The sequence below is a fragment of the Ailuropoda melanoleuca genome, chromosome 7, assembly GCF_002007445.2.
Source record: "Ailuropoda melanoleuca isolate Jingjing chromosome 7, ASM200744v2, whole genome shotgun sequence".
NCBI classification, from domain to species: domain Eukaryota; kingdom Metazoa; phylum Chordata; class Mammalia; order Carnivora; family Ursidae; genus Ailuropoda; species Ailuropoda melanoleuca.
The window spans coordinates 126,253,007-126,277,708 of NC_048224.1; the positions used below are offsets into that span (position 1 = coordinate 126,253,007).

Genomic DNA, 24,702 nt, shown 5'->3' on the forward strand with positions numbered 1-24,702 from the left:
CCCAATAGAATGAGGTTTTCAGGTGCTTGGAAAGCATCCATTTATATCTACACAGTTAATTTCATAATGATGGAGTATTCTTTTAGTAAACAACCCTGCTTTTCTAAACCCAGTTTTACTCTGTGTGCCCGGAAAATAACAAAATGTCATTAAAATACTTCTTGATTTAGATTCACCATGGTTTATGATGGTTTTCCAGTTGGTCTCATTTCTACGCTTTCACTAATATTGGAATGCCGTGCTGCCGAATTATAAATTTTATAATGTCAAAACTATTGAAACATCTATCTGAAAGGTCCAACGTGCAAAGGAGAAGGAGGGTTGAGATAGTGGCAGACAATGTTTCTTACGGAGAAGGATTTTGTAGTCAGAGCTGGGTGCAATCCGTTTCAGCCTCTTACTGACTCATTTCTGGCGTATCCTGTGCCCTCTGGTGCCTCCGTGTCCTCACCCGTGAATGCGGAAATACCAACGCTCAAGGGAGCGATCCTGAGGATTAATGCACACGCCGATCCTAGAAGTGTATGACGTAGAACAGGCACTCCATGTAGATGCATTTGCTTTCCCTGCTTGCTTGTCTTACGATGATGGTTATTTTTTCAGAAAACAGAGCAATCATTCGGAAGGACAGTGCAAAATGGGGATTTCTCCCTGGCCGGCCACATGTTTTCTGTTAATGTAGATGACCTATTCTAATTGCAGGTTATATCCAGGCATGTAGAGGACTTATGATCGCTGCTGTCAGCCTGGGCTTTTTTGGTTCCATATTTGCCCTGTTTGGAATGAAGTGTACCAAAGTCGGAGGCTCAGATAAAGCCAAAGCTAAAATTGCTTGTTTGGCTGGGATTGTATTCATACTGTCAGGTAAATAGTAACTTTCTCCCGAACCAGGTACTTCACGATGTTGATAAAAGGACACTAATCACAATACCTTCCTTCTGATACTTTGTAGGGTTGTGCTCAATGACCGGTTGTTCCCTGTATGCAAACAAAATCACAACGGAATTCTTTGATCCTCTCTTTGTTGAGCAGAAGTAAGTACTCTTCTCAGTCTGTCTTTTTCTAGCTTATAGGAAGTGTATGCAAATTAATCTTCTAAATTAAGATGCATAAATTCCTTACACGGCTCATGAAAGTGAGACACTGTGGTCAATAGTATTTGATGACATCATGTCAAGAGTAAACATTCTGTGCTACGTTGGCAAAAGATGCATTTAATCACTGCATTGGTGTCACACAGCATCTTGTCTCTAAAAAGCTCAAGGCATAGGATTTAAAATTCTAAACTTCACTGGACATCATTCAGTCGGGGTCAAGTAGAGGAAAAGTGGAAGAGAGGTGTGAGGTGGGGAGGAAAGACGGTGCTGTGTGATAACAGGAAATGGAGAGCTGGCCTCGACTGATGTCCATCCAGATTGATCCGTGCAGCTGCTGGTGTCGGGACCGGGGTCCATCATGGTTCGAACACTGACGTGGGAACTGCGACCATGCTCCTGAAGATTAGAGATCTGTAAACGAAGGATCAGTTTTTTCATTTTTAGTTAGCCTTTTAAAGTAGCTCCTTGACAAGCTCCGCCTAATAAACCTTTATTTTAAAAAAAAACAACTGTAGGCGATGCAGGGCTTTTAAGAAATGCTCACGTAGCAGCACAGACGGCCCCCAGATGTGACTGGGCGGGGCTGCAGGTGAATGCTTCGGCATTTACAGATGCCTTTGTTGGAGGTGGTGGTTTTTTCCCTGTGGGCTATTGCTCTTTATAGTTTCCCTGGGCTTATTTCTTTGCCTTGGGAAAACCCCAGGGATACCAAATTAGAAATAATAATCCATGCAGTATTTTGTCTTCCACGAGATATACGCACGTGCCTCTGTAGAAAGCCACATCTGTAAGATTGTGGAGAGCGAGCAGGCGGGCTGGTGATGCTCTTTCAGTCTTCAGGTCAAGTGTTACAGCATTTTTAAAAAGTAGTCACTAAAATTGCTGGTCAGGTATGCATTCCTTTTTTCCGGTGGATTTAAGAATCTTCAGGGAACTGATTTTTTTACTTCTGTCTCTAGTATCTTCTATTCATTAATAATAGATGCTTATATAATGAAATGTAATGATAATAGTAGCTAATACATGTTGAGACCCTACCATGTATCAAGCAGAGCATTGCAAATATTCTTCTTTCTTCTTTCGTTTTATTTTATTCTTGCAACAGCCTTAGAAAGTAGGTTCTCTTGGTGTGACCTTTTTTGAATGTGTGCAGTTAATGTGCGCAAGGGAACCTGGACTAAACCAGTACCGTCTGATTGGACTAGGACTCAAACCAGGCATGCTTGATCTAAGACGCATGGTTTATAATGCTCAATTGCATAATTTTTGTGACCATATATGCTGTATATATTTTTCATCTCCGGAGGTTCTTTTGTACGTTTTTAAAAACTATTTTAAATTTTATTAAATGGGAAACAAAAATAACTGTTTTAGACCCCAGTATAATTTTTACTCCCCTGCCTATGTTGGAAAAATGTGTTGATTTATATGTTTTCTCCTAACTAATGTTTGATAATGAGATTTGTACAGGTGTACTTGACACCAGACATTGAGACGAAAACTGAGACCGTGCTCCCGAAGATAGGAAGCATGTTAATGATATTCCAATGAAATATAATTTTCATTATATGATACATTTTTATTTCAGATCCTAAATATATGACAAAACTGAATTTCTCATGGTTTATTTTATTCAAGACATTGCTCATTTCTCTGGATTATGTGTTCTACATTTCTGTCTTTATTTCTTTATTTTCCTGACCATTATTAAGGATATCTTCGTCAGAATCTTAAAAATCATTTTCGTCTTTCCTCAAAAGGTCAAGGCTAATTCATATGTGCCCTGTAACTTAAGCCTGTCCTTTGTGTGATTTTTTTTTTCCAGTGCTTCCTATATTCTCAGTCACCTAATTCAGTTTGGTGTCATTGGAATTTCTGATTTTCTTTCAGATTTTGGTTAAACTCAGTTCAGTGATTATAGACTCTGAGAGGTTTTCCTCATTTCCACATTCTTGGTGCAACATTGAACTCTCCCATTCCCCCTAATGACCTGTCGGCATTCCTCTCCCTACCTGTGTCTGCTCTGTCTACATTCTCATCTGTAAAATCAGGATCATAATAGCACTCTGCTCATCGGGTTAATGTGGGAATTCGGAGAGTGTGTGTATATATATGCTTAGAACTGATTAGAAGAGAGGAAACACCATGTTCCCTATTACTGGATTGTGTCAGGTATTATTAAGATTGCTTTTTAAATTGTGTGTAGTATTTAAGACGTGGCTTATCTTTATAGATGTTTTTATTAGCTCGTTGCTGAAGTGACTTAAAAATATAACACCTGCAATTTAGCAATTTACCTGTGTAATTAAAAACACAAGAGTGAGGCACTTTTGAAAAGCAGCAGGGCTTGTAAATTGGTAATATTTACAAATAACAGGCCCTTCACACAACACACTGAGAGAAAATATAAACTTTATGAATTAAAACCTCTGCATATCGAGAACACGTTAGCTCCTTGAGATAAGAGCTCACTCACGTCCGTATCTCTGGCAGTGCCTTGCACAAAGGTATAAAATCCTTTTGGATGAAGGAATTTTCAAGGCCTGAGAGTTGTAAATGTGATCAGATTCTAATTACCCATCATGGTAGAAAAGAGGCATAAAGGTGACAGGTGACATCTTCAGGAATTCACAGGCCTCCTTGAAACAACCCCCTTACTCTAAAAGTCAGCAAATCAACTCACTTGGCTTCATCTATTTTCCTTTTATCAACACCTTTAGTAGCAGACAGCTGAAAATTAGAAAGATTTAGAAGCTAGAAATTGGCCATCCGCACAACACGAACTAATTTCATAGGTCGTAAAGCAGAATCTTTAAAGCAAGATTTTGATTTGGTCTCAGCTGGGATTTACTAGCGTTCAGTCACCGGTGACTTAGTTTGTGCATGAACTTAGGGATGTGTTGGAGAATCAAGGTTGAAGTCAGGGCAGCACTAGGTGGGCTGGGAGTTGGAGGGTACAGCTGCAGGAAGGTTCTGACTTTCTTTGGTGAGAGTAAGTTACTTGAGGTCAGAAAACATGCACTCCATCTCGCTGTCTTATTTGCCTACCATCATGCCTGGTGAGTGAAATTCTTCTCTGTAGAGCTGGTCCCTTCAGGATTAGAGAAAGCTTTCTGTTGTCTCAGCCCACTGGGGAGAGGAGAGGGGAGAGAAAGAAGGCACACTCACTCTTTTCTTCCCATCCTTATCCCATACCCCTCTTCCTAAAACCGGCTACCACCAAGTGACCTCTCTCCTTGCAGCCCTGGAAGGCTCGGCTGAGGCCCAGGCGTGCGTGCCTTTGGCCGTTAGGAAGGCAGTGAAAACAGCTGCGCTCTAGCTTCTATCTCGGGTGAGCAAATTGTAGCTGTCCCACACCCGAGCCCTCAAATGCACTGGAAGACGGTCTGGACTCAGAACCTAGTTCTGTTGTTGTTGTTTTGTTTTTCTTAAGATTCTGTGCTATATTAATTGAATCTTCTCTGTGGATTTCCGGGATATTCCTATGTGAGGCCCACCTTGGTGGTCTAAGTTAGAAACGCATGACTAAGCTCATTAACAAAGCTCCTATGCCATTCCTACTACGTGCAAGGAGCTCAGTAGGCACATTAGTGGTGAGAAAAAAATGAGTGGCTTCGAGTGTAGCCAGAGTAAAGGTCGAGGCCAGAGCCACTGGAACAGCATCCTGCTGTCTGCTCAGTGGCTCTGTATTCTGAAACCCTTCCTCTCCCTCCAGCTGTTTGGGGATTTCTTTCTCCCAGGCTATGGTCACTTGACACAATTGCAGTTCTTTAGAGAGTTACATCTGACTGTGGTCACGTTCTGCCATTTCCCCATTTTGTTCGCTTTTGTTTTGCTTCTTTGCTTTCATTCAGGTTGTGATCATGTTTCATGACTGTAGGATGGGCTCGTGCAAAGCCTTCAAAACGATTTCCCAACTTTTCCTTTGGGCTATTGCAAACTAACTTCCTCCTTGTTATTAAACAAAGACCGACCAAATCCAAAAAAATCTACCTTCCTGCAAGTTTATGGTAACCGGTACCCCCTAGCATGATTCACCCTACCGGGGGGATGAAATTTAATTCAGTTATTCCCACCCCCACTTTGTTGTCCAAACCACGAACTTCCTAAAGGTCTTTATTTGTTTTCTTAAATAAACTGTTCCAAGTAAGAATTTATTGACACAAGGAAACTTCTTTTCAAATCCGTGCAAGTTTGGAGCATTGAACCAATTGCCCTAATTGAGGAAACAGGGCGTTGTAATCTTAGATTTACTCTCTTTTAGTATATGAGATTTATTGTGAATGTTTTGGCTCAGACAGTCTCACATTTGGGCCTTATCCTCCAGGCTTTTCTGTTATTTTCAGAGTATTTTAAAACCATAGATGTATTTATCTCTAGCACTCATTCCTGGCATATACTTAGTTTTCACTTTAGGATTTAAGCTTTACTCAGGTAAAGTGTTTTCACCGTTGTGGTTATTTAGTCGTTAGAAATAAACAGCTGTCCATTCTCTGATAAATTCTCTCCTTCTTGTTATCTGTCCAGTTCAACGAACAAGGGATAATTCAGGGAATACCTTTCTAAATTACACATTTTCCTGGGTGAAACTGAAAGGAATATCGATCTCACTACGTGACCTTGCCAAGATATTTGACTTCTCTCTTTTGTCCTTATTATAATTTAATGAATTATGGGTGGTTGTTTACTTAAGCTTACTCCACTCATGAGATTATTTGGAGAGTGAATTCATGTTGGTAAACAGCGCACAGATTCTTGGATCAGGGGTTCATAGATGTGCCAGATATTAAGAGCAAAACAATCTGGCGGTTAAACATTAAGAAGGTCTGTTCTGTGCCTTCACTGCGTTCAGTGGTGGCCCAGGCCACTTCACATCACCACGATGGCTCTGATGCTTCTGTGAGGCTAGCATGACTTAAAAACATGCTGGGACACCAAGTGCCTGGCAACTATTTTGTTTTTAGCGACTGGCACATTGAAGTCGCCATTCCTGCCAGTTAGCCATGCTTTCTGGTGACTCTGCTTCCCCCACTCCCCTCTCCTGCTCACATACTGGCTAACTCCTGCTTACCCTGCAGGACGTGGTGCGTTCTGGGGGAGGTGCCCCCTGCGTGGTCCTGTCTGTCACACACACTACTGCTCCCGCTCCCAGGCCTGACCAGGAGCACCTCCAAGCAGAGACCACAGCTTGCTGATGTGGGAATCTCTTGTGCCTAGCCCACACGCCACGACATTTGCAGCAAGGATGGTCTGTCAGCCATGGTGTATATCTGTCTGTCTGTCTGCATCTCTCCTGGAGTGGAAAGACTGAGTACGCTTGTGGAGATAGGCTGAAGGGAGCGGGGACAGTATACACGTACTGTTTCTGAGTGAGATCCAGGATCTCGTACCTCCTGGCTGCCTGGGAGTAAACCCCAGCTCTGCCACTTGTTGTGTAACCTCGAAGAAGTTCCTTATCTTTTCTGGGTCCTGTGTTCCTCATCTGTACCGTGGGGATGATAAATAAATAGTGGTTTAGAACCGTGCATCACACGTAGTAAGGACTCAGTAAATGTTAACTCTGATTCTTAAGGATACTGACCCTTACGCAGGGTACCTGAATGTGCAGTTCATTACTTTACGTAGTGTATTGAGGTTGGCCACAGAGAGATGGATCTTGAAATGTTGGGGGCATTGAAATGATCACCGTGGTAAGACGTAGGCTCGCAAAGAGAAGGCAGGTTTGAAAGGGACCTAGCATGGAACCATTTGAAAGAAATAAGGCTTGAGTAATTTCTTCTTTCTTTCTGATCACCTCGGTGGTAGCATTGAGTTAGAGACGTGCAACTGCTTGAAACTGTCAAATGCATAGACACTCTAGAGACCCTTCTTGTGAGCCCCGTCCTACGTACTTCTCCCCCAACCCCTGGTTGACTCTGAAATGCTTTCAGGCAGCCTGTGGAGCGTTCTGGATAAAATGTGGGATACACTTTTAATGGACCCAGGCGTTTGGCTGCAAGTTCATCTGTATATTTTTGTCTCAACACAAACAAATACGCACACCCCCCCTGCACATGCGGATTCTTGACCTGCGCTCCGCAGTGCGGCCCATGCCCTCGGGCTCCAGGCAGCACCGATTGGTTCAGTAATTTCCTGTCTGGAAGCACAGCCCCCCCTGCGGGGTCCACTCTGCAGACTTCACAGTGTGTGCGCAAACTTGTTACCGAGCCTACCCTGAGTGTGAGGACTCAGCACCTCATTTCTCACTTGAAATCAAAGAAAGCCCAGGAAACCCCCCAGCTGTCCATATGTGTGGAGCTCAATGGCTGGGACACGGCCCAACAACAGATTTGGGGTTTTTTTTGTTTTTGTTTTTTTAAAGATTTTATTTATTTGTCAGAGGGGAGGGGGACACAAGCAAGGGGGAGTGGCAAGCCGAGGGAGAAGCAGGCTCCCCATCTGGGATCGTGACCTGAACCAAAGACAGATGCTTTAGCCAACTGAGCCACCCAGGCGTCCCAACAGATTTGTTTTTGAGTTGAACTATGAAGCTTTAGGGACAGGAGATACTTCCTTTAGATTGTAAGTTGCTTTGGCTAATATTATATTAAATTACACTGTGGATTTTTTTTTTAATTTCCCTGAACACTTGGCAAGAATTGGACTTCTGTAGAGATACTCACTGTGTACTTTACAGGCCGTTGGAGGGGATGGCGGCAGATAGGCTGAGAGGCAGGTTTCAGAGTTAGATCTCGGCTCGGCTCCTGGCCTCATCCTTGCTCCTCTGGGACCTTGAGCGAGATGCAGTTTGTCTGTCTGGATAAGAGTGCCAGGACTCCTACTTCTCCATGTGAAGAGGACCGAAGACTGTAACATATATTCACCACAGCAGCATGTGGTGGGTGCCCAGTGAGTGTTACCTGTTATTAACATACGCTGCTTGTAGGATTCTGAACGACCTTGCTGATAAATCATCACACACAGAAAGATCATGCATGCATGTCTGTTTTAATCTGGCTGCAGAACGGTTTAGAATGGGTACCAACAAAAAAATCAGTATTTTGGGTTTCCTAATGTGAGACTTCTCCATGAAGTTTCCATATTTAAGTGGGTGCTCGTTATTTGAGTTACCCCATCCTACTTTAGCCGGCATTTGGGAGGCCCCTGCTCCTTCTTTGTAAGCCTCCTGGGAGGGCGTGCAGGAGGAATCCTGTGGCACCTTGCAGGCAGTGGGAGAGAGCTGTTCGCTGAGGGGTTTGTGGAAGGAAACCCCTAGACTGGGAGCAAGACGGGGAGGCGCACAGGCTGGGCGGGCACTCCACAGCCCGTCCCAGTAGCTGGGCCCCCGGAAGAAGAGTGTGGAATGATGGCGGAGGGGGTGTGTGTTTGTGTACCATACCTGTTAGAATACTTGTTTAATATAAAATCTGTTCATGCACTTATACAGACCTTGGATTATATAAGCCTGTGAGTTGGAGAATGTTTACGTAGGTAGTCATCTTTAAAAGAGTGGCATACCAGTGGAATTCAATTTAAAAGTATTTACATTGATAGTATGTGGTATACTTTCTAAACTTAAAACTTGAGAGAGAGAGAGAATTGTCTCAGGTAACTGGAGTATTTATTTTGGCTGCTACCACTCTTGGTGAAAATGAGGACGACAATATGTTGGAAGAAATAGTCTTGGATGTCGAAGGCCTGGCCCCCAGCGCTGTGACCTTCAGCAAGGTCACTTCAGTCCTCCGGGAGGGTCTTAAAGGAGGAGACTTTTTTTCTTCCTTCGCTACCCAGTTTTTGTGGCGTTTATGGGGCCGCTGCATTTTTTTTTTTTTTTCCAGTCCAACATGCCCTGATTTTCTTTACTACACTCACCTCTTTTTGTGCCGGGTGAGAAGACAGCCTGAGGGGAATTCAGAAGAAATTCCATACCCTGGAGCTCCTGGGCCATGGAGAAGGCACTGAGCCAGAGCGAGAGGAAACACCCTTCTCTCTGAAATGACAACTAAAAAAGTCCATTGCGCTGATTGTATTTTCTGATTGATAAAAACCTTTATTTAGCTAAAGTATACATAAAGGGAAGGAGGAGTGGTGGTGAAGATCTTGAGGTTTGGAATCACAGTTCTGGGCTTTAAATCCTGGTTTTACTGTTCACCGATCGGAGGCCTGGGGCTTGGTTTAATTTCCCCGAGCTTCAGTTTCCTTATTTGTAAAATGGGATAGCGATACCTGTCTCTCGGGATTATAATGAAGATCGAAAGTCGTTACACAAAGGAAGAAATCTCGACACACACACACACACACACACACAAATCCTAGTACAGTGAGCTGCCATTAATAAATAGTCACTCTTGTTGTGGGCAATTATTTGGACCACATCTCTGTGGATCTGGGAGAACAGATAATGTTTACTGGGCAAAAACGTGCTCTTCTGATGAGGCTGTTAAATTTCATTCCACTTTGTAGCCGTTATTTGCTTAATATCTGCCTATCCCCGCTAGACTCTGAGATCCTTGAGAGCACAGCTCTGTCTCTGTCGTCTACCTCGAAACCCAGGATGGACACAATGCCTGGCATGTCGTGTCTGGGGTGGTGACCTGAGTAGGCTACACAAGCTCCCTGTGGATGGCAAATAAGTCACAACAAGGGTTGGGATGCAAGGAAGATGGAAAGATTAGGTGCAAATAAGAGCTGTTCTCCATCCATGCCTCTGGATTACCATGAAGGTTACGGGGCTAAAATATGAGTCGAGGTGTGAGATGATCAGAATTAAGGACCCCGGGTGTGGTACTGGTTCTCTAGGGCCTCGGGCACAGCCAAGTGGCTGCAAATAATTTCACCCAGCAGCGCAGAGGACATTTGAATGTGTTCGATCTTTATGGTTCTTTTGGGGAGAATTTTTAAGCAATTAATCTGTGTTTTCAATTCTCTGTATAGAAGTAAAGTTTTCCCGTATTTACTAAATTTATTTTCAATGACATAAGTGAATTGAAGTCAGGCAGCTTCTGATTAGTCCTATCATCTGAGTGGATTATTTGAGGTACTCTAAAAACGATGTTTTGATCCACGAACCGAAGTTCTGTCCTCACCCTGACAATCATGGATCTGTCTGGTGCTAAGCAGATTTATAGCTTTTCAGAATAATGAAAACACATCGGCGATCAAAAGAGCCCGATAAAGAGGGCATGCTCTGAGTGGGGAAGCTGGTCTGGGGCCAGGAGGCTCTTGTTAAGGAAAGACAGACTTGTAACAGAGCATCTGAAATTTGGCGATCTTCTGAGATGCTGAAGTCAGCTTCTGAGCATCACCAAAAAGATGAAATTTCCAGCAGACACTAAGCTTCACAGTGAGTGTCAAAGGAGGCATGTTCTGGAACAAACTTGAGTGGTTATTATGTTGCTCTCTCTGTCAATCCCGTCTTTCAGAGTACCAGCCAGTTTTTGCCAGATCTCGCACGCTGATAGGTGTGAATTTGAGTCCCTGCTGAGTAAGTCAGCTCTACGTGTCTTTCCACAGAATGAAGAAGAAAAAGTCTCTGCAAGAGAAAGAACCAAGTCACAAGAGCCAGCTTGTTAAAAATTACTAGTGTAGACACAGTGTAGTCTTAAAGACTTCAGCTCTAAGCTGGTACTATTTATTGTTTGTCCCTGGACAGAATTCACAAGGAACTCAAATGGAAATGATATTTTTCTTGGAATGGACTCTATTATTTCCTGACTTAAAAATGAAAATATATTTAAAAATAGGAATACATGAACCAGTTTTTAATATAAGACAAACTCATGATTCCTCAGAAAGTTTCTAGATGAGCTTAAATGAATATAAAGACACACATCACGACATTTGGTCTGCCTGAGTAATTTATCCTCTGACTTGTGACGACACCGTGTACATGTTTGCATGCTCCTTTGAGTGAATTCACAGTGCTGAGCCGTGCTTTATGATTTCTATCACCGTCACCCTTGACTGGCCACTATTAATAATTAGAAGCTTATTTTTAATCAACTGTGGTACCCAGCACTGGAATCCTATTTTAGAAAGCTAAATATTTTTTAAGACACACCTCAGACTGTTGCTTCTGGGGGTATTTACACGAAGCGTAATACGAAGGCATCGTTTCCAGCCTGAACTCTAGGAGGACAAAAATAGAGAAAAACAGAACGTGTCATTAAACAGTAATCCCCCGATAATGTCCTCCAAGTAGAGATGTTCAGTGTGCTCACTTCTGGCTGTCTTTGCAGGGACAGCACGACAGTGGGCATTTGGTGCCAGCTTATTACCGTAGGACTTGCAAATTTTTGTTTCTTTGTTTTAAGATTTTACCTATTCTGAGAGAGAGTGTGTATGCACGCAAGGAGGGGCAAAAGGGGAGGGAGAGGGGGAGGGAAAGAATCTCAAGCAGACCACTTCGAGCAAAGAGCCTGACGTGGGGCTCAGTCTCATGACCTTGAAGCCATGACCTGAGCTGAAACCAGGAGTCAGACACTGGACCGACTGTGCCCCCCAGGCTCCCTAGGACTTGCAGATGTTTTAAAGGGGTCAGATGACCTGAACCTAACAACTGGGAGGCACCCTGCTTGTTTCATATGCATGATTGCGTTCAAGCATCATAAAAGGGCTGATTGTGGACATTTAGGATATCATCTAATGAAGGCATCTCTTACAGAACTGTGAATTTCACTGGCGGGGTCTGGGCAGCTCTTTTTCATGGGTGCTCCCGAGTCCTTTGGGGCCAGTTTTTGTGTGCAGACCGAAGGTGTTTTGTTCCGTTTTGCAGCAATCTCCTGTTTCTGCCGTCGCCCCTGATCAGAGCACTTGGAGAATTTCTTGGTTTCCAGAACACAGTTAGTGCTCCAGTGCAGGATGAAGTGCTCACCCCTAGTTGTTCTGCTGCGGCTGCTCCTGGCTTCAGCGACCACCTGGGTTTCCCAGAAAAGAAGGGAGCCCGGGGCAGCATACATCACGTACATCACCTCTTCCCAACTGCACACGCAGGCTGGAAATTGCCACTGTAGCCAGATGTGCAAGTGAGCGAGTGCACTGTACATTCCTAACCTTCTGTGAGTGTTGCTTCTAGCTTCCCCCAGCTGGCAGGCGGGGCCGCTCTTCCATTACTGCTGTGACTCAGGTCACACCAGAGAGCTTACCCATGCCCAGTCAGGAGTTCAGCCAGTGATGTGGCATGTAGAAACAGACGAGGCAAAACTCAGGATGGGCCCAGGCAGGACGTGCCCGCTGCTCTCCCCGGTGCAATATGGCCCCGAGACCTAAGCCTGCCCCTGTGCCTGACTCAGGGCACAGGCTGAGCAGGGAGCCAGCGTTGGCCCTGCCTTGCCCCTTCACCCTCACCTCTGACTTTCCTGTCTCAGCTCTTCTGTGGATCTGCGTGACCAAAAGAGACCCCTCCCACTCGGACTTCATTTTATCCCCATTAGGTTGGGGGTAGCATCCATTTGCCTTGCGATGGAAATGTACGGGCCAAAAAATCTTGAGAATCACTTCTTTATTAAAAAAAAAAAAACAACAACCTATTCTTCACAAGAAGGATAGGCAAACATGAAAACACACAGCCCTGACATTTCGGTATAAGTTTGTCATTCCTTATTTGTTTTTCTGGGTGAGTGCTCCTCTCCTGAAAAGATTTCCTCTAGTCCTCCGCAGCAAAAAGTGATCTCCTTTTTTGTTCTCTGTAGCATTATTTGTACCTCTGAGCGGGCACCGCCCCAAAGTAGAAGCTGTCTTGTGTGTCTTGTGAAGCTCTCCCTAGTGGTTCAACGTGCAAGCTCTGTATCTGCAGAGTACTGTGGAGAGCCAGATAGCCATCTATCACTAAATGATGTTTTTTGTGTTTATCTCCCACCAGATTGTGGTGATAAGCAAGGTAGCGCTGTGTGTAGCACTGACTTTTTACAGGCCCTGGAGAGGAGGAAAAACTTAACTTTTTTCCCCCTCTGCTCTACTGGGTTCTCAGCTGGGCCCCTATATATCAGACAAAAGAAGATATTAACAGGAGAAAAACAGAGTTGGTTAACATGCGCAGCGTGGAGATACGTAGGAGTACCCAGTGATGAGTAACTCAAAGGGCCAGTTAGAACTTGGGCTTATACGGCATCTACGTAAAAGAACAGTAAGCTCAGAGAGAGGTGACAAGACCAGAGAAAAGGACTTTGAGCTTCTGGGATGGCAAATTGTGGGAAGGCAGGTCTGTGGGGAAACTAATGGAAGATAGGGCAGGTTAGTCAAGGTTGTTACGAAGATCCATCCCCCTGGTGCCCTTTGTGTGCCCCCCCCTCGGTGTACTGTTGTCTCTGGTGATTAACTTTTGTCCTTCCTGGTAGGCCGGGGGTGGGGGGACACATCTTTATAAACTGATGTCCTGCTTTAAGGCAAATGGGGAGGGGCAGAGAGCTTTTCTTGTATCAGCTTCTCCGTTGTTGCCTTCAGCTCAAAATAATCCTCGTGCCCAAGCGGCCTATTTGGGGGTGGCATATTCTGCCATCCTTCAACACCTCATACATGATTTGCAAATAAATGTTTATTGAATTGAATTAAACTGAAAGCAGAGGCAACCTGCCATTTTCTAGCTGGAGTCTGCTAAGTCATTTACCCTGTGCGGCGGACTAAATGATGGAACAAACTGTGAGCTTCGGACAGGGCCCAGAGGAAAGATACCGGCTGAGCGGGGAGGCCTGGGCTTCTCAGCGGGCTTTGCTTCTGTTTTGCCTGCGGGGATCGCTGCTTCTTCCTTTCGGGAAGTCAGGGGTATAATCAAGTGATGGCTAGAAAAACACGTTGAGTAAAGTTGAAAGCACTATACAGATACAAGGTGTTATTATTCCCGTGTAAGCTTCAGTAGCAAACGTTTACAATGAGCATGTGGCACATGTTGGCTCGTTGGTCTTAAATACTGTTTACTCCCGAAATGAGAAAGCCGTAACGCTTGTGCAATCCGTCCTCACAGGTACGAATTAGGAGCTGCTCTGTTTATTGGATGGGCAGGAGCGTCACTCTGCATAATCGGCGGTGTCATATTTTGCTTTTCAATATCTGACAACCACAAACCTCCCAGGTATGAGAAAGAGATAAAAATGACCTGTGAAAATTATCACAGGTGGGGCAAATTACAGATCATTCACACAATTCTTAGAAACGTCAGAACACTAGAATTGGTCAAAGTCGGGAATATATAGTGAACGTAATCTTAAAATAAATACAGCGAACAGAATAAATATATAGTTAAAGTTAATTTCAAAAAACAGGGCTCATCCTTCTTACATTCCAGAGCCATTTCTGTGAGCTTTCTGCTTACTGGGGGGCACATTCTTCACCGTGGCCTCATCGTTTTCACGTAGGCAGAAATTCCTGATGAAGGTCACTATGGTCCCCCGGGGCTCAGGAAGATGAGTTTTAAAAGAGAAAAACTGAACAGGTGAAAAAGCCACGAATTTCTTCTGCTGAGATTCGCACTGATGCACTAACTGTTCAGAAATGACAGTGAGATATTTGGGGGGAGGCGGTGGCGCCAAGAGAGAAGAGAGAAAGCTCACTAACAGCAAGCAGGGGAAGTCTGAAACTTCGCTGGGACAGAAGCAGGGGGTAATGGTTTCTGTCCTCTGTGTACAGTGGGATCCACCACACTGTTTTGCCTTGCAGAATGGGATACGCATACAATGGGGCCACGTCTGTCCTGTCTTCTCGGACAAAGTATCATGGCGCAGAAGGAGATTTTAAAACCACGAACCCTTCAAAACAGTTTGATAAAAACGCTTACGTCTGAAAAGAGCACTGCCGCAAGCTGTCTTGAGTTATTATAAAAGTGAACTGTTCACCAAATGATCCCCCCCTTCAGCGCCCTCCTCTAATTCACACTCTAAACTATTTTTAAAACATGAATTTGGAGAATTTGCTGATTGTATGGATGTAAATGTTCTAATCATTTTCTGTTGTGGCTTTCTATGAAAAAAAATAAACAGGTTATTTACAGTATTTGTATATATTTTATACATTTATAGAACATGGGAAGTTTTTAGCACCAAGGGATCAAGTATTTGTAATGGAGCCTCCTTGATCATTCAGACTCGGCATTCTTTGTCCCCGTGCCTTGTTTCTTTTCCTTCATATATTAAACGGAAGCTGTGTAAGGAGTGGTGTCTTGTGAACAGTGTGGGGGCAATCTGAGACTGTTCCTCAAAAGATGTGTGGGTTGAACGGACAGGTTACTGGCTGTGTCGCGATGACTTCCGGTTTTTTACACCTGTTCGTCGCCACTGTGATTCTCAGTGACAGCTCAAGGAAGGGCTAATGGGGCCAAGACATTGCCTGGCACATCCGCCTTAAATAACTGCTTAGGCTTCTCTGATGCAGAAAGCAGATTCTGGGCTGGAGCGTCAGCACGAGCCTGGCCAGAGATGCTGCTCATGGCTGACTTTGGAGCCAGCTGAGGAAGGTCCCAGAGCCTGCGTGGCACCTGCCTTGCTCACGACCGATGGGTGAGTTCCCGTGTGTCTCTCGGGCCCTGTGTGCACAACCAAGCTGGGTAATGGAGAGACTTACCATTTTTCAAGGCATGTAAGTTGTCCCAGTGATCTCTGAAAGGCGTGGAAGACTTGAGAGGGAAAATCACATTATTTGGAGATGCTCAATGGGAAGAAGAGGAAATAAACAAGTTTGTTACTAAAAAAATTATATATATATTATATAGATACATATATAATATGTAAAAATATATAAAACATAAATATGTAATGTATAAAATATAAAAAATAAAATAAATGAGTATAGAAGTATATACTATATATATAATATGTATAAATATCTCCTCTAGGGATATAAATGAACTGAAAGCTACAAGGGAGGGGTTAGGTGCTGCAGGCCAGTGTGGGGAGAGGATGTTACAGGTGTGTGTTTAAAACCAAGTTTTTTAGTTCAGAGCTGTGCTGGTGAAGGTAATGTTTAGATTGTACTGAAGTGTTCCAGCTCCTGAAGAATTTAGGGAGAGGATGGGGGCGTGAAAGGACAGAAAGCTCTGTCGGGAACCACAAACACGTGAGCTTCCCATCAGTGAGGGGAAACACAGGGTCCAAAGAAAATCTAACGAACTACGGTAGTGTCCAAGGACAGCGCGGCAGGATAAAGAGAGGACTAAAAGGAGTGGCTTTTACAACATAGATGTGACTTATTTAAATACTGGGTTTGTGTAGCAGAAGTTCATCCCCCCCCCGCCCCCCACCCCGGATTTCCATCAGGAGTGAAGACGGGGAGCTTAGAGACTGGGGGAAAGCCTGCTCTTATCACTTTCTAGTTGTAGGGCTTTGGGCAAGTTACTTAATAATTCTGCATTTGTTACATCTTCAGCATGAGGATTATGATTATCTCTGTGTCACAAAGTTGTTCTGATGAAATGAACTAATGACAACGCAAAATAGGGGCACCTGGGTGGCTCAGTCAGTTGGGCGTCTGCCTTTGGCTTGGGTCGTGATCTCAGGGTCCTGGGATTGGGTCCCGAGTCAGTCGGGCTCTCCGCTCAGCAGGGAGACTGCTTCTCCCTCTCCCCTCCCCCTGCTTGTGCGCTCGCTCTCGCTCGCTCACTCACTCTCTCACTCACTCACTCTCTCTCTCAAATAAATACATAAAATCCTAAAAAAAAAAAAAAGCAAAATAGACCCACATCGTTCAATAAATACCTGTTGAAAAAGTGACCGAATGAGCAGAGTGGCCCATGTGCGTTCTTAGGCACAGTGTGGCTTTGGTGTGCTGCTTATCTCTGTCCTCCTATATGGAAATTTGATTTGGCATTTATTAGAGCTCTTACATAGAAAGTGAGTGTGTTTCCATAGAATGGCCCCTGCGGGAAGTGCTTAAAAGGGTGCAACTGGAAAAGTGAGAAGGACCCTTGGGGAAGGAAGGGGGAGGGGCAGACACCTAAATTGTTGTGACTTCAGATCAGGGTGTCCTGTGGCACAGCTAACAGAGCAAGTCTAACCCCCCCAAGTTTAGCTCAGAACTCATCCTTAATAACTCAGCCACAGTCACAATGATTGATGTAAGGGAGGGCTTTACTTGAAAGGTTGGCAAATTGAAAAGAGATCCAAAACCCAACAGACCCTTAGTTAAAATGTTACTTTTTTTGGGGGAAACAGAGTACAGATAGTACCACAAAGTATTAAAAAAATGCAAAAAAACAGTTTATATGAACTTTCTGACCATTGACAATTGTTAAGAACAGAACTAACTAGTTTTGAGGTATTTTATAACATGGGTTGGGCATTTGAAAAAAGTGAAAAAAAAATCTACATACACATATGAATTCAGTAATGACTCAATTTTTTCTATTCGTGTTCTGATAAATTAATTGACATTGAAAACAGCTACATTTTATTCATAAAATATCCAAGGTAAAGATTATACTGCAGAAATGGTATTTAACGTTCCAAAATAATTGTTTAGTAACAACATGCTTACAATGGCTCAAAGCAGTGTATGGTACACGTACTTCTGGAAAATGTATTTAACATGGGCCTCGCTGTATTTTTATAATTCTAAACTTATTTCTATATGAAAAATAACCAACCTAATCTTAAGATTTCACTGATTCCACTAATTCAATTTTAAGCATACTAACAGAATTTTATAATAAAACACTTCCAGTGTGATAATGGACATAAGAAAGATATAAAAAAAAAGTTTTAATTCAAACCAAAACCTGCTATAAGTTTAAAAAAAATCCACTTAAAAATTAGTTGAAAAAATACACGTAAAGACTAGAGTACCGTTCTGAAGAAGAAACTTTTTATAACTTGAAATGACACATTAATTTTAGGCAGCAGAAGTCTTAAACACCTCTACACGCTTCAAAATACCGTCGACAATGTTTGTGTGTCGGTACTGAATTCGGTGCTGTTAGATGCGTGTTCCTTGAATGAGCTGCCCTGTTACTGCGGGAAACACTAAGGCAGGAGCGCTCGAATCTTGCGGGCAGATTCCTGGAATCCTGTTGGCGTCTTCACCTTCTCTGAGGCTGTGGTTATACATCTGAAGAGTCGCTCCAGTCGGTCACAGTTACCAAGCTGCTTTTCAGTGTGCTGGATTCATCTGGAAGTCCTGTGGAGGGAGAGACAGAAGGAGGAAGAGGAGCTTCAGTGATCAGACAGGCCTGTCAAAATCCGTCCTTCACCGCTCAGCGTCCGGGTCTGCTGGCTAATGCGCGTGCCCCCAGCTCCCACAGGCTGTGATCCGACCACGGAAGGGCCACTTCCCCAGGATGCCATCAGGGACCCTTGTCTAGAGGCTTCCACTCAGCATCTCTGCGCTCAGCACAGGGTCAGGATTCTTCACCGTGCTCAGTAACATCCTGTTGTGGCTACTGACTCTGAGTGACAGGTGTAAAGAAAGGAGACTAAGAGTGTAATAGGCCAGGGAGGAATGAAATGGTAAACTTGGGTTTTCTAGGGCCGATGGGCTTCACTATGAAGTTAGTTAAGAGGTGTCTTAAGCCACTAAAACAGTACAATGTGGAGAATTCCACTTCAGTTTGCCTCTAGACCTGTTTTCTTGGAGGGGTGTGAAGTCCTGCATGGGGAGAAGAGAAAGGAAAGGTAATCGGAGCGTCCTCTCAGCCCTGTGCACGTACAGTCGCTGTGCCATACACGGGGCCTTTGGGTTCTGTCAGACTGAAACTTTAGACAGCACCGGGTGGAAGTAAAGGCAAGGCTCACGTTCTGGAGGAGAGGAAAGGTGACTTGGAGGGCAGACACAGCAGTGGCTCACCTTACAAAGTGAGGTGGCAAGAGATCCCGCGGAAAATGGGAAGGACAGATAGGTTTGCACGTATTAATTTAAAGTTACAGATGGGGAAACGAAAACACCGAACAGGGGTCATGAGAGGTGCTGTGAGTGCAGAAAATGAGCCACACCCCCATCTGTCTTAGCAGGACATCAACAGTTCATGTCTAAAGTTGGTGAGTCTGGAAACTAGTCTGACATACTACTGAGAGATATGGTGGGTCTCGGGGCGCCACACAGACCCGAGGACAGGCCCTGCAGCTGGGGGGAGGGGCACAGACAAGCCCTTCTGGACGACCTTTCACCCTGTGCAAGAATTACTTTGATAAAAACAATAAATCACATTTTATACTTTTAAAAATGAAATATATTGAAATTAAGTTACTGGACTTAGCCAGACCCTAGGACTCATCCAGGAACAATGTCAACTCCTGGTTTCATTTGTAATTCATCCCACTGGCTACAATGTTGCAAAAGAAATCTTTCTTCAAAGAAAATAGGGAGAAACATTTAACATGTAAACAGATTAATACAGGAAGACTGCCGGAAGAATGGCCCCATTCAGGTGTAAGATCAGAAATTTTAATTTCTGAGAGGTACCTGCGGGAAGAGAATATTTGTATGGGCATTTCCAAAAATAATATTAAAATTTAAAGACTAAAGATCAGGTACCAATTAAATAAATATACACAGATTAAAGGACTTTCAAAAGGAATAAATGTGCACAAAGCACATGATATAACAAATATTGTGTGTTTTGTGAAAGCATCAAGACATTTGTTATACCAACAGTGTTTCTGTCTGATGGTATATTAACATAGCTTCATTAGATATTCTTAAAGATGAAACAAATAACTGGAAAATGGACTGAGCTTCAAAACACTCAAGCAGCGAACCTTCTCCCTTTGGCCCCTTCAGATGATTAGATGCACCCCAGGCACTTGGCACTTGAGTAGAATTTGACTCATTCTTCACAGGTAGAGGTTCCTTCTGTTCTCTCCCAGTTTTCTTCCCCAGAGATCTTTCTTCCTCCAGGGATGATATGTCCCAGTCGTCGTCATCCACATCTGCGCACTGAAAGGAACACACAGACAGCAGTGAGCATTTCTTAAAGACGCAGCACATGCTGGTGTCCCTTGGTCATTTTGTTGGCTAGACTGAGCCGCTGACACCACATGATCGGAAGCTGGCAAATCTCGGAGGTTCCCCGTCTGGTCATTTCTGGAAGGCCAAGAAACGGATTTGGAAATCTGTGTTTTGTAGGCAGACGGAGCCACCTCTTTGTTTCTTGCCTTGGAAATGTCCATGTTTCCTACCTACTCTACCAGCCATGAATTTAGAAAATCCCAGAAACGCTACACTGTAGCAGTAAAGTCAGGCTGCTCCACAAGCAGGAGCTCTTACCTCTGGGATAATCTGACATTGAACTGCAGGTGAGGTCACACCAGGCCCCTCTGAAAGAAGCACACATTTCTCCCGCACCCTTTCTAAGGAAGACATGTTGGCTTTCTCTTGAATGACAACTTTGTCATTTTTGACTTGTACGACCCCAGTGGCACTAACTAATGAGAGAAGTTTGGCAAAATGCTCTGGGCCCACACATGCACAGGAGAGGTGTTAAATCCAAGAAAACAGTGAGCACTGCTTGAAGACCCGGTCAGCACAGATGAGCTGCGGCCAGACATACCACAGGAGCTCTCCACGCACAGAAGCACTGCGATGTCCTGGGGGTTGGAACTGCTCGGAAGGTGCTAGGGCCTCTCCTCCACCCCGGGAGGAGAGCTGGGGCTCTGACCTTGTCTCCCGGATGCATTTCTCCTCTACCCTCTCCAGCTCCCAAGCAGGGCTAAACCCTGAGAAGTCCCTATCTTACTGCCAGGTCATGCCTCGGACTCAGGGCTGAGCCCCCCCACCCCCCAGGTTCCAGCCAGTCACAAGTATCCGTGTGCAAACCATCTCATACTTGCACGTGTCCAGCCAGACATGTGACAGGAGTTTGAAAACCTGTAAATCCTGAAAAGCACATGATGCGTTCTTACCCGCAGTCATTCCAATATCTTTGATTCTCTACGGAATGGAAAAAAATGCAATAATACTGCAAACAAGATATGGTACAAATCTCAACCGCTGCTATCCTAAATTATATTTGTTTTATATTTCACTACAAGAAGTACAATTATTAAGGTATATTCGTTAAAAGATGAATTTCTCTATGCATGTTTAGCAAGCAAAAGTGATTTCACCTTTAGTTCTTCTTTTAAGTCTTTTTTGATGAACGTATCAGCAACATTAATCCCACCAACTGGCTTATTCACATTTCTGTGATTTGAAACCGTCTTTTCAACTTTTTCAGTTAGTGTTTTAATGGAGGTTCCTGTGTGACCAGAAGAAGATAGGTACAGTTAAAAAAAAAAAAATTGTTATCTTTCTTCGATTCCAAAATAACCTGAACGAGCAACTTGGGAAGAGTCTAAGCTTTGCAAATAATCATATTTATTAAATTAAAATCAATTGATGTATTGTAGAAGTTGAAAAAAAAGATACATTAATACATGTATAATTCCTTTTAGAAAAATCATGATCCCCTAGACCAGAAGCAAGAGAATGTTCATTTTTAAGTCTAAGGAAGGATGGTCTCCTTCAAGCTGTAGTCAGAAACTGTAATTTCAGGGAGGTAGTCTGTAGGACTGGAATATTCATGTGGGTATTTTCCAAACCAATATTATTTTAAAATGAATTAGTTGTATCTTACATAATTACATAAACATGAATATAAACTGTATATAGTACAATAAATTGTATCTGATAGGTTTAAAATATATAATTTTTAAACTACATTAAACAGAATTTTTTTTTTTTTTTTTTTTAAAGGATTTTATTTATTTATTTGACAGAGAGGGAGACAGCCAGCGAGAGAGGGAACACAAGCAGGGGGAGTGGGAGAGGAAGAAGCAGGCTCATAGCAGAGGAGCCTGATGTGGGGTTCGATCCCACAACGCCGGGATCACGCCCTGAGTCGAAGGCAGTCACTTAACCGCTGTGCCACCCAGGTGCCCCCCCCCGAATTTCTTTTTTAAGAAATGACCCTCGATCCCCCACTTCTCTTCGGCACATGGTCAGCAGCCTCACACTTGGATCTTACGTTCCTTTGGACTTGCCCCATCTCCCAGGGCAGCACAGTGTAGAGAACAGCCATTCTTACCGACACCCAGTGTGTGGGTTGAATTGCATCCCTCCCTATTCATACGATGTTTTCACCCCAGGATCTCAGAATGTGACCTTATTTGGAGATAAAGCCTTTAAAGAGGTAATCAAATTAAAGTGAGTTCGTTAAGGTGGGCCCGAATCCAGTATGACTGGTGCCCTTACGAAAATGGGAAATTTGGACACAGACGCATGACCGGGGGAGGGTGACGGTCATGTACGAGCCAAGGACAGAAGCTTAGACCAGATCTTTCCCTTGGGGCCCTCACAAAGAACCAACCTTGCCACCCTTGATTTTGGCCTTTTGGCTCGAGACCGGAGACAATACATTTGTTCCAACCGTCCTAGGAAACGAATGCAGCCGGGCACCCCCCCCTTCCTCTCCTTCCACTTGAGCACCAGTTACTTGCTAAGCCCTGTGCATCTTCCTCAAGCAGCAGTGGCTGTTGGATTAGCCCCACCCTCGCCTTGCACTTTCCCAGCTCCTCCTCCCAGGGCTTGGTGCCCGCAGTTGCAAACCACTGTCCTAAACAAAATTTCCAGAAGGATTTTCAAAGACCAGAGCTCACCTGTGGGCTTGGGAGAAATACTGGAGTCCTCAATGTCACTTCCCTCCGTCCAGTCAGTGTCACTTCTGACAACGCTCTTTCCAAAGCTACTCTTGTTGCTTCTGGAGGACGGCACAGGAAGGAAGTCTGGGGATGTGCATGCCTGGACGAGGTCCTCACCGTCCAACTCCTCCTCCGAACTGAACGGAGGGGTCCTAAACAAAGGAAAAGCCAAGCAGGGGCACTGTTTTCACGCTTCGGGATTTGGGGGGAAAGAAATCTTTTCTGTAATAAAACTACTCTTTTAAAATAGCGTCGTTACTTATAACTTACCTCTACACTGCACTTTATGAAGTGCTTTTATATACACAATCCCATTTGCTTCATCACATGAATTAGCACCCCATTTTAAAGTGGGTGGGGGATGGGCTAGGTGGGAGATGGGCATTAAGGAGGGCCCTTGTCGCAATGAGTACTGGGTGTTGTATGAGGTGATGAATCACTGGATTCTACTCCTGAAACCAATATTGCACTGTATGTTAACCAACTAGAATTTAAATTAAAAAATTTTTTAATTAAAAAAAATTTAAAAAATAAAAGGGAATTGTCTATGCATAATGCACATATGGCTGACACTATTATGTACACTTGGAAACTGTTGGGTGAGGGCTTTTTAGCCACAATTAAAAAAGAAAAATTTAAAAAATAAAGTGAGATAGACGTTCAGAGCAGTGTTCGTTCATTCAAGAATATTCTTTGAGCACTTAAATTCCAGACAATGTTCAGTCATATTATGTCCCATGAAATAAGGCTCTTATGAGATTTTGAACATGAAAAATGCTTTTGAAGGGTAAATCATTTTGTCTCTATTATGTTCTGTTTATACTGTCCCTACTATATATATTTTCTCTACTATATGTGCACAATGTCTCAAGAAGAGATATTTATAGCATTAATACCTCCAGAAAAAGTTGATGATGAAATTCAGTTATGATAAAATCAGTTTTACTTATAATTAATAATAATAAAGTACCTATAATTTATTAAGTCCCCATTAAGTGCCAAGCCCTAAGGCCAAGACCTTTTCTTTTCTTCTCTTTTCTTTTCTTCTTTTTAAAATATAAAGCTTTTAATTTTTATTTATTTTACTTTTTTTTTTTAAGTAGGCTCCATGCCCAATGTGGGGCTTGAACTCATGACCTGAGATCAAGAGCTGTGTGTTCCACCAACTGAGCCAGCCAGGCACCCCAAACCCTTTTCATATATTCTTAATTTGTAGAACTGTCCTGTGGAAAAGGCAGCAACATCCCATTGAACAGATAAGAAAATAGGCCTAAACAGATAAGCAAGTCTATCAGTGGCACACAGTTCATGAGTGACCGAGCTAGTTTCCTTAGTATCCTAAGAGGGCCCAAGACTGCAAGGTCTAGGGCCATTATTGACTTCAACAAGGGACAAGAGCACCACAATATCATCTGACTACACTATTAAGGATCCAGCCACTAAAAGACAACATCGTTCATGTATTTATTTATTTATTAAAGATTTTATTTATGTATTTGATAGAGACAGAGAGAGGGAACACAAGCAGGGGGAGTGGGAGAGGAAGAATCAGTCTCCTAGCGGAGAAGCCTGATGTGGGACTTGATCCCAGAACGCCGGGATCATGCCCTAAGCCGAAGGCAGACGCTTAACAACTGTGCCACCCAGGTGCCCCAACACTGTTCATTTAATTCATCATGCTTATTGAAAATTATGGAACATGGAGGGGAATAATGGAAATGACTCGGGGCAGCAGTCCCACTTCTTAGTGGAGGCCACAAGGTGATAAGCACTACTGACTTACAGAAAGTCTGATAAAGAAAGAAACAAAGACGTGTCACATAGGGGTAACAAATTAATTGTGATGTTTAATAATTAGGGTTTCAATTAATCGCAGTGCACATACTAATTTACAACAAAACAAATGTTCAGGGGAAAGACCTTTTTCAACGCCCTCTCCCCACTCCCAAGTACTCACGTAATAGTTGAGGACTTTCTGGGAAAATGATCTTCTATGATATTTTTCTTAATTCTAAAACACAAGAGAAAATGAT

General features: G+C 43.5%; 2 protein-coding genes across 11 annotated transcripts in view; one reads left to right on the forward strand and one right to left on the reverse strand.

Moving 5' to 3' along the window:
• CLDN10 (claudin 10) overlaps window positions 1–15,049 on the forward strand; it is a 113,194-nt gene extending 98,145 nt beyond the window's left edge. For both annotated transcript variants that reach the window (XM_019799050.2, XM_002918644.4), the window contains exons 2-5: window positions 703–864; window positions 953–1,034; window positions 14,035–14,142; window positions 14,727–15,049. In XM_019799050.2, the coding sequence (XP_019654609.1) occupies window positions 703–864; window positions 953–1,034; window positions 14,035–14,142; window positions 14,727–14,850 (476 nt within the window). In that variant the 3' untranslated portion in view covers window positions 14,851–15,049. The remainder of the gene's footprint in view (window positions 1–702; window positions 865–952; window positions 1,035–14,034; window positions 14,143–14,726) is intronic.
• A 2,790-nt stretch (window positions 15,050–17,839) lies between these two features.
• Window positions 17,840–24,702, reverse strand: part of DZIP1 (DAZ interacting zinc finger protein 1) — a 48,633-nt gene continuing 41,770 nt past the window's right edge. For all 9 annotated transcript variants that reach the window (XM_034665389.1, XM_034665386.1, XM_019799053.2 and 6 more), the window contains 5 exons: window positions 24,627–24,680; window positions 22,628–22,821; window positions 21,098–21,228; window positions 19,751–19,928; window positions 17,840–18,173 (listed from right to left, as the gene is read on the reverse strand). In XM_034665389.1, coding sequence (XP_034521280.1) covers window positions 18,097–18,173; window positions 19,751–19,928; window positions 21,098–21,228; window positions 22,628–22,821; window positions 24,627–24,680 — 634 coding nt within the window. In that variant the 3' untranslated portion in view covers window positions 17,840–18,096. The remainder of the gene's footprint in view (window positions 18,174–19,750; window positions 19,929–21,097; window positions 21,229–22,627; window positions 22,822–24,626; window positions 24,681–24,702) is intronic.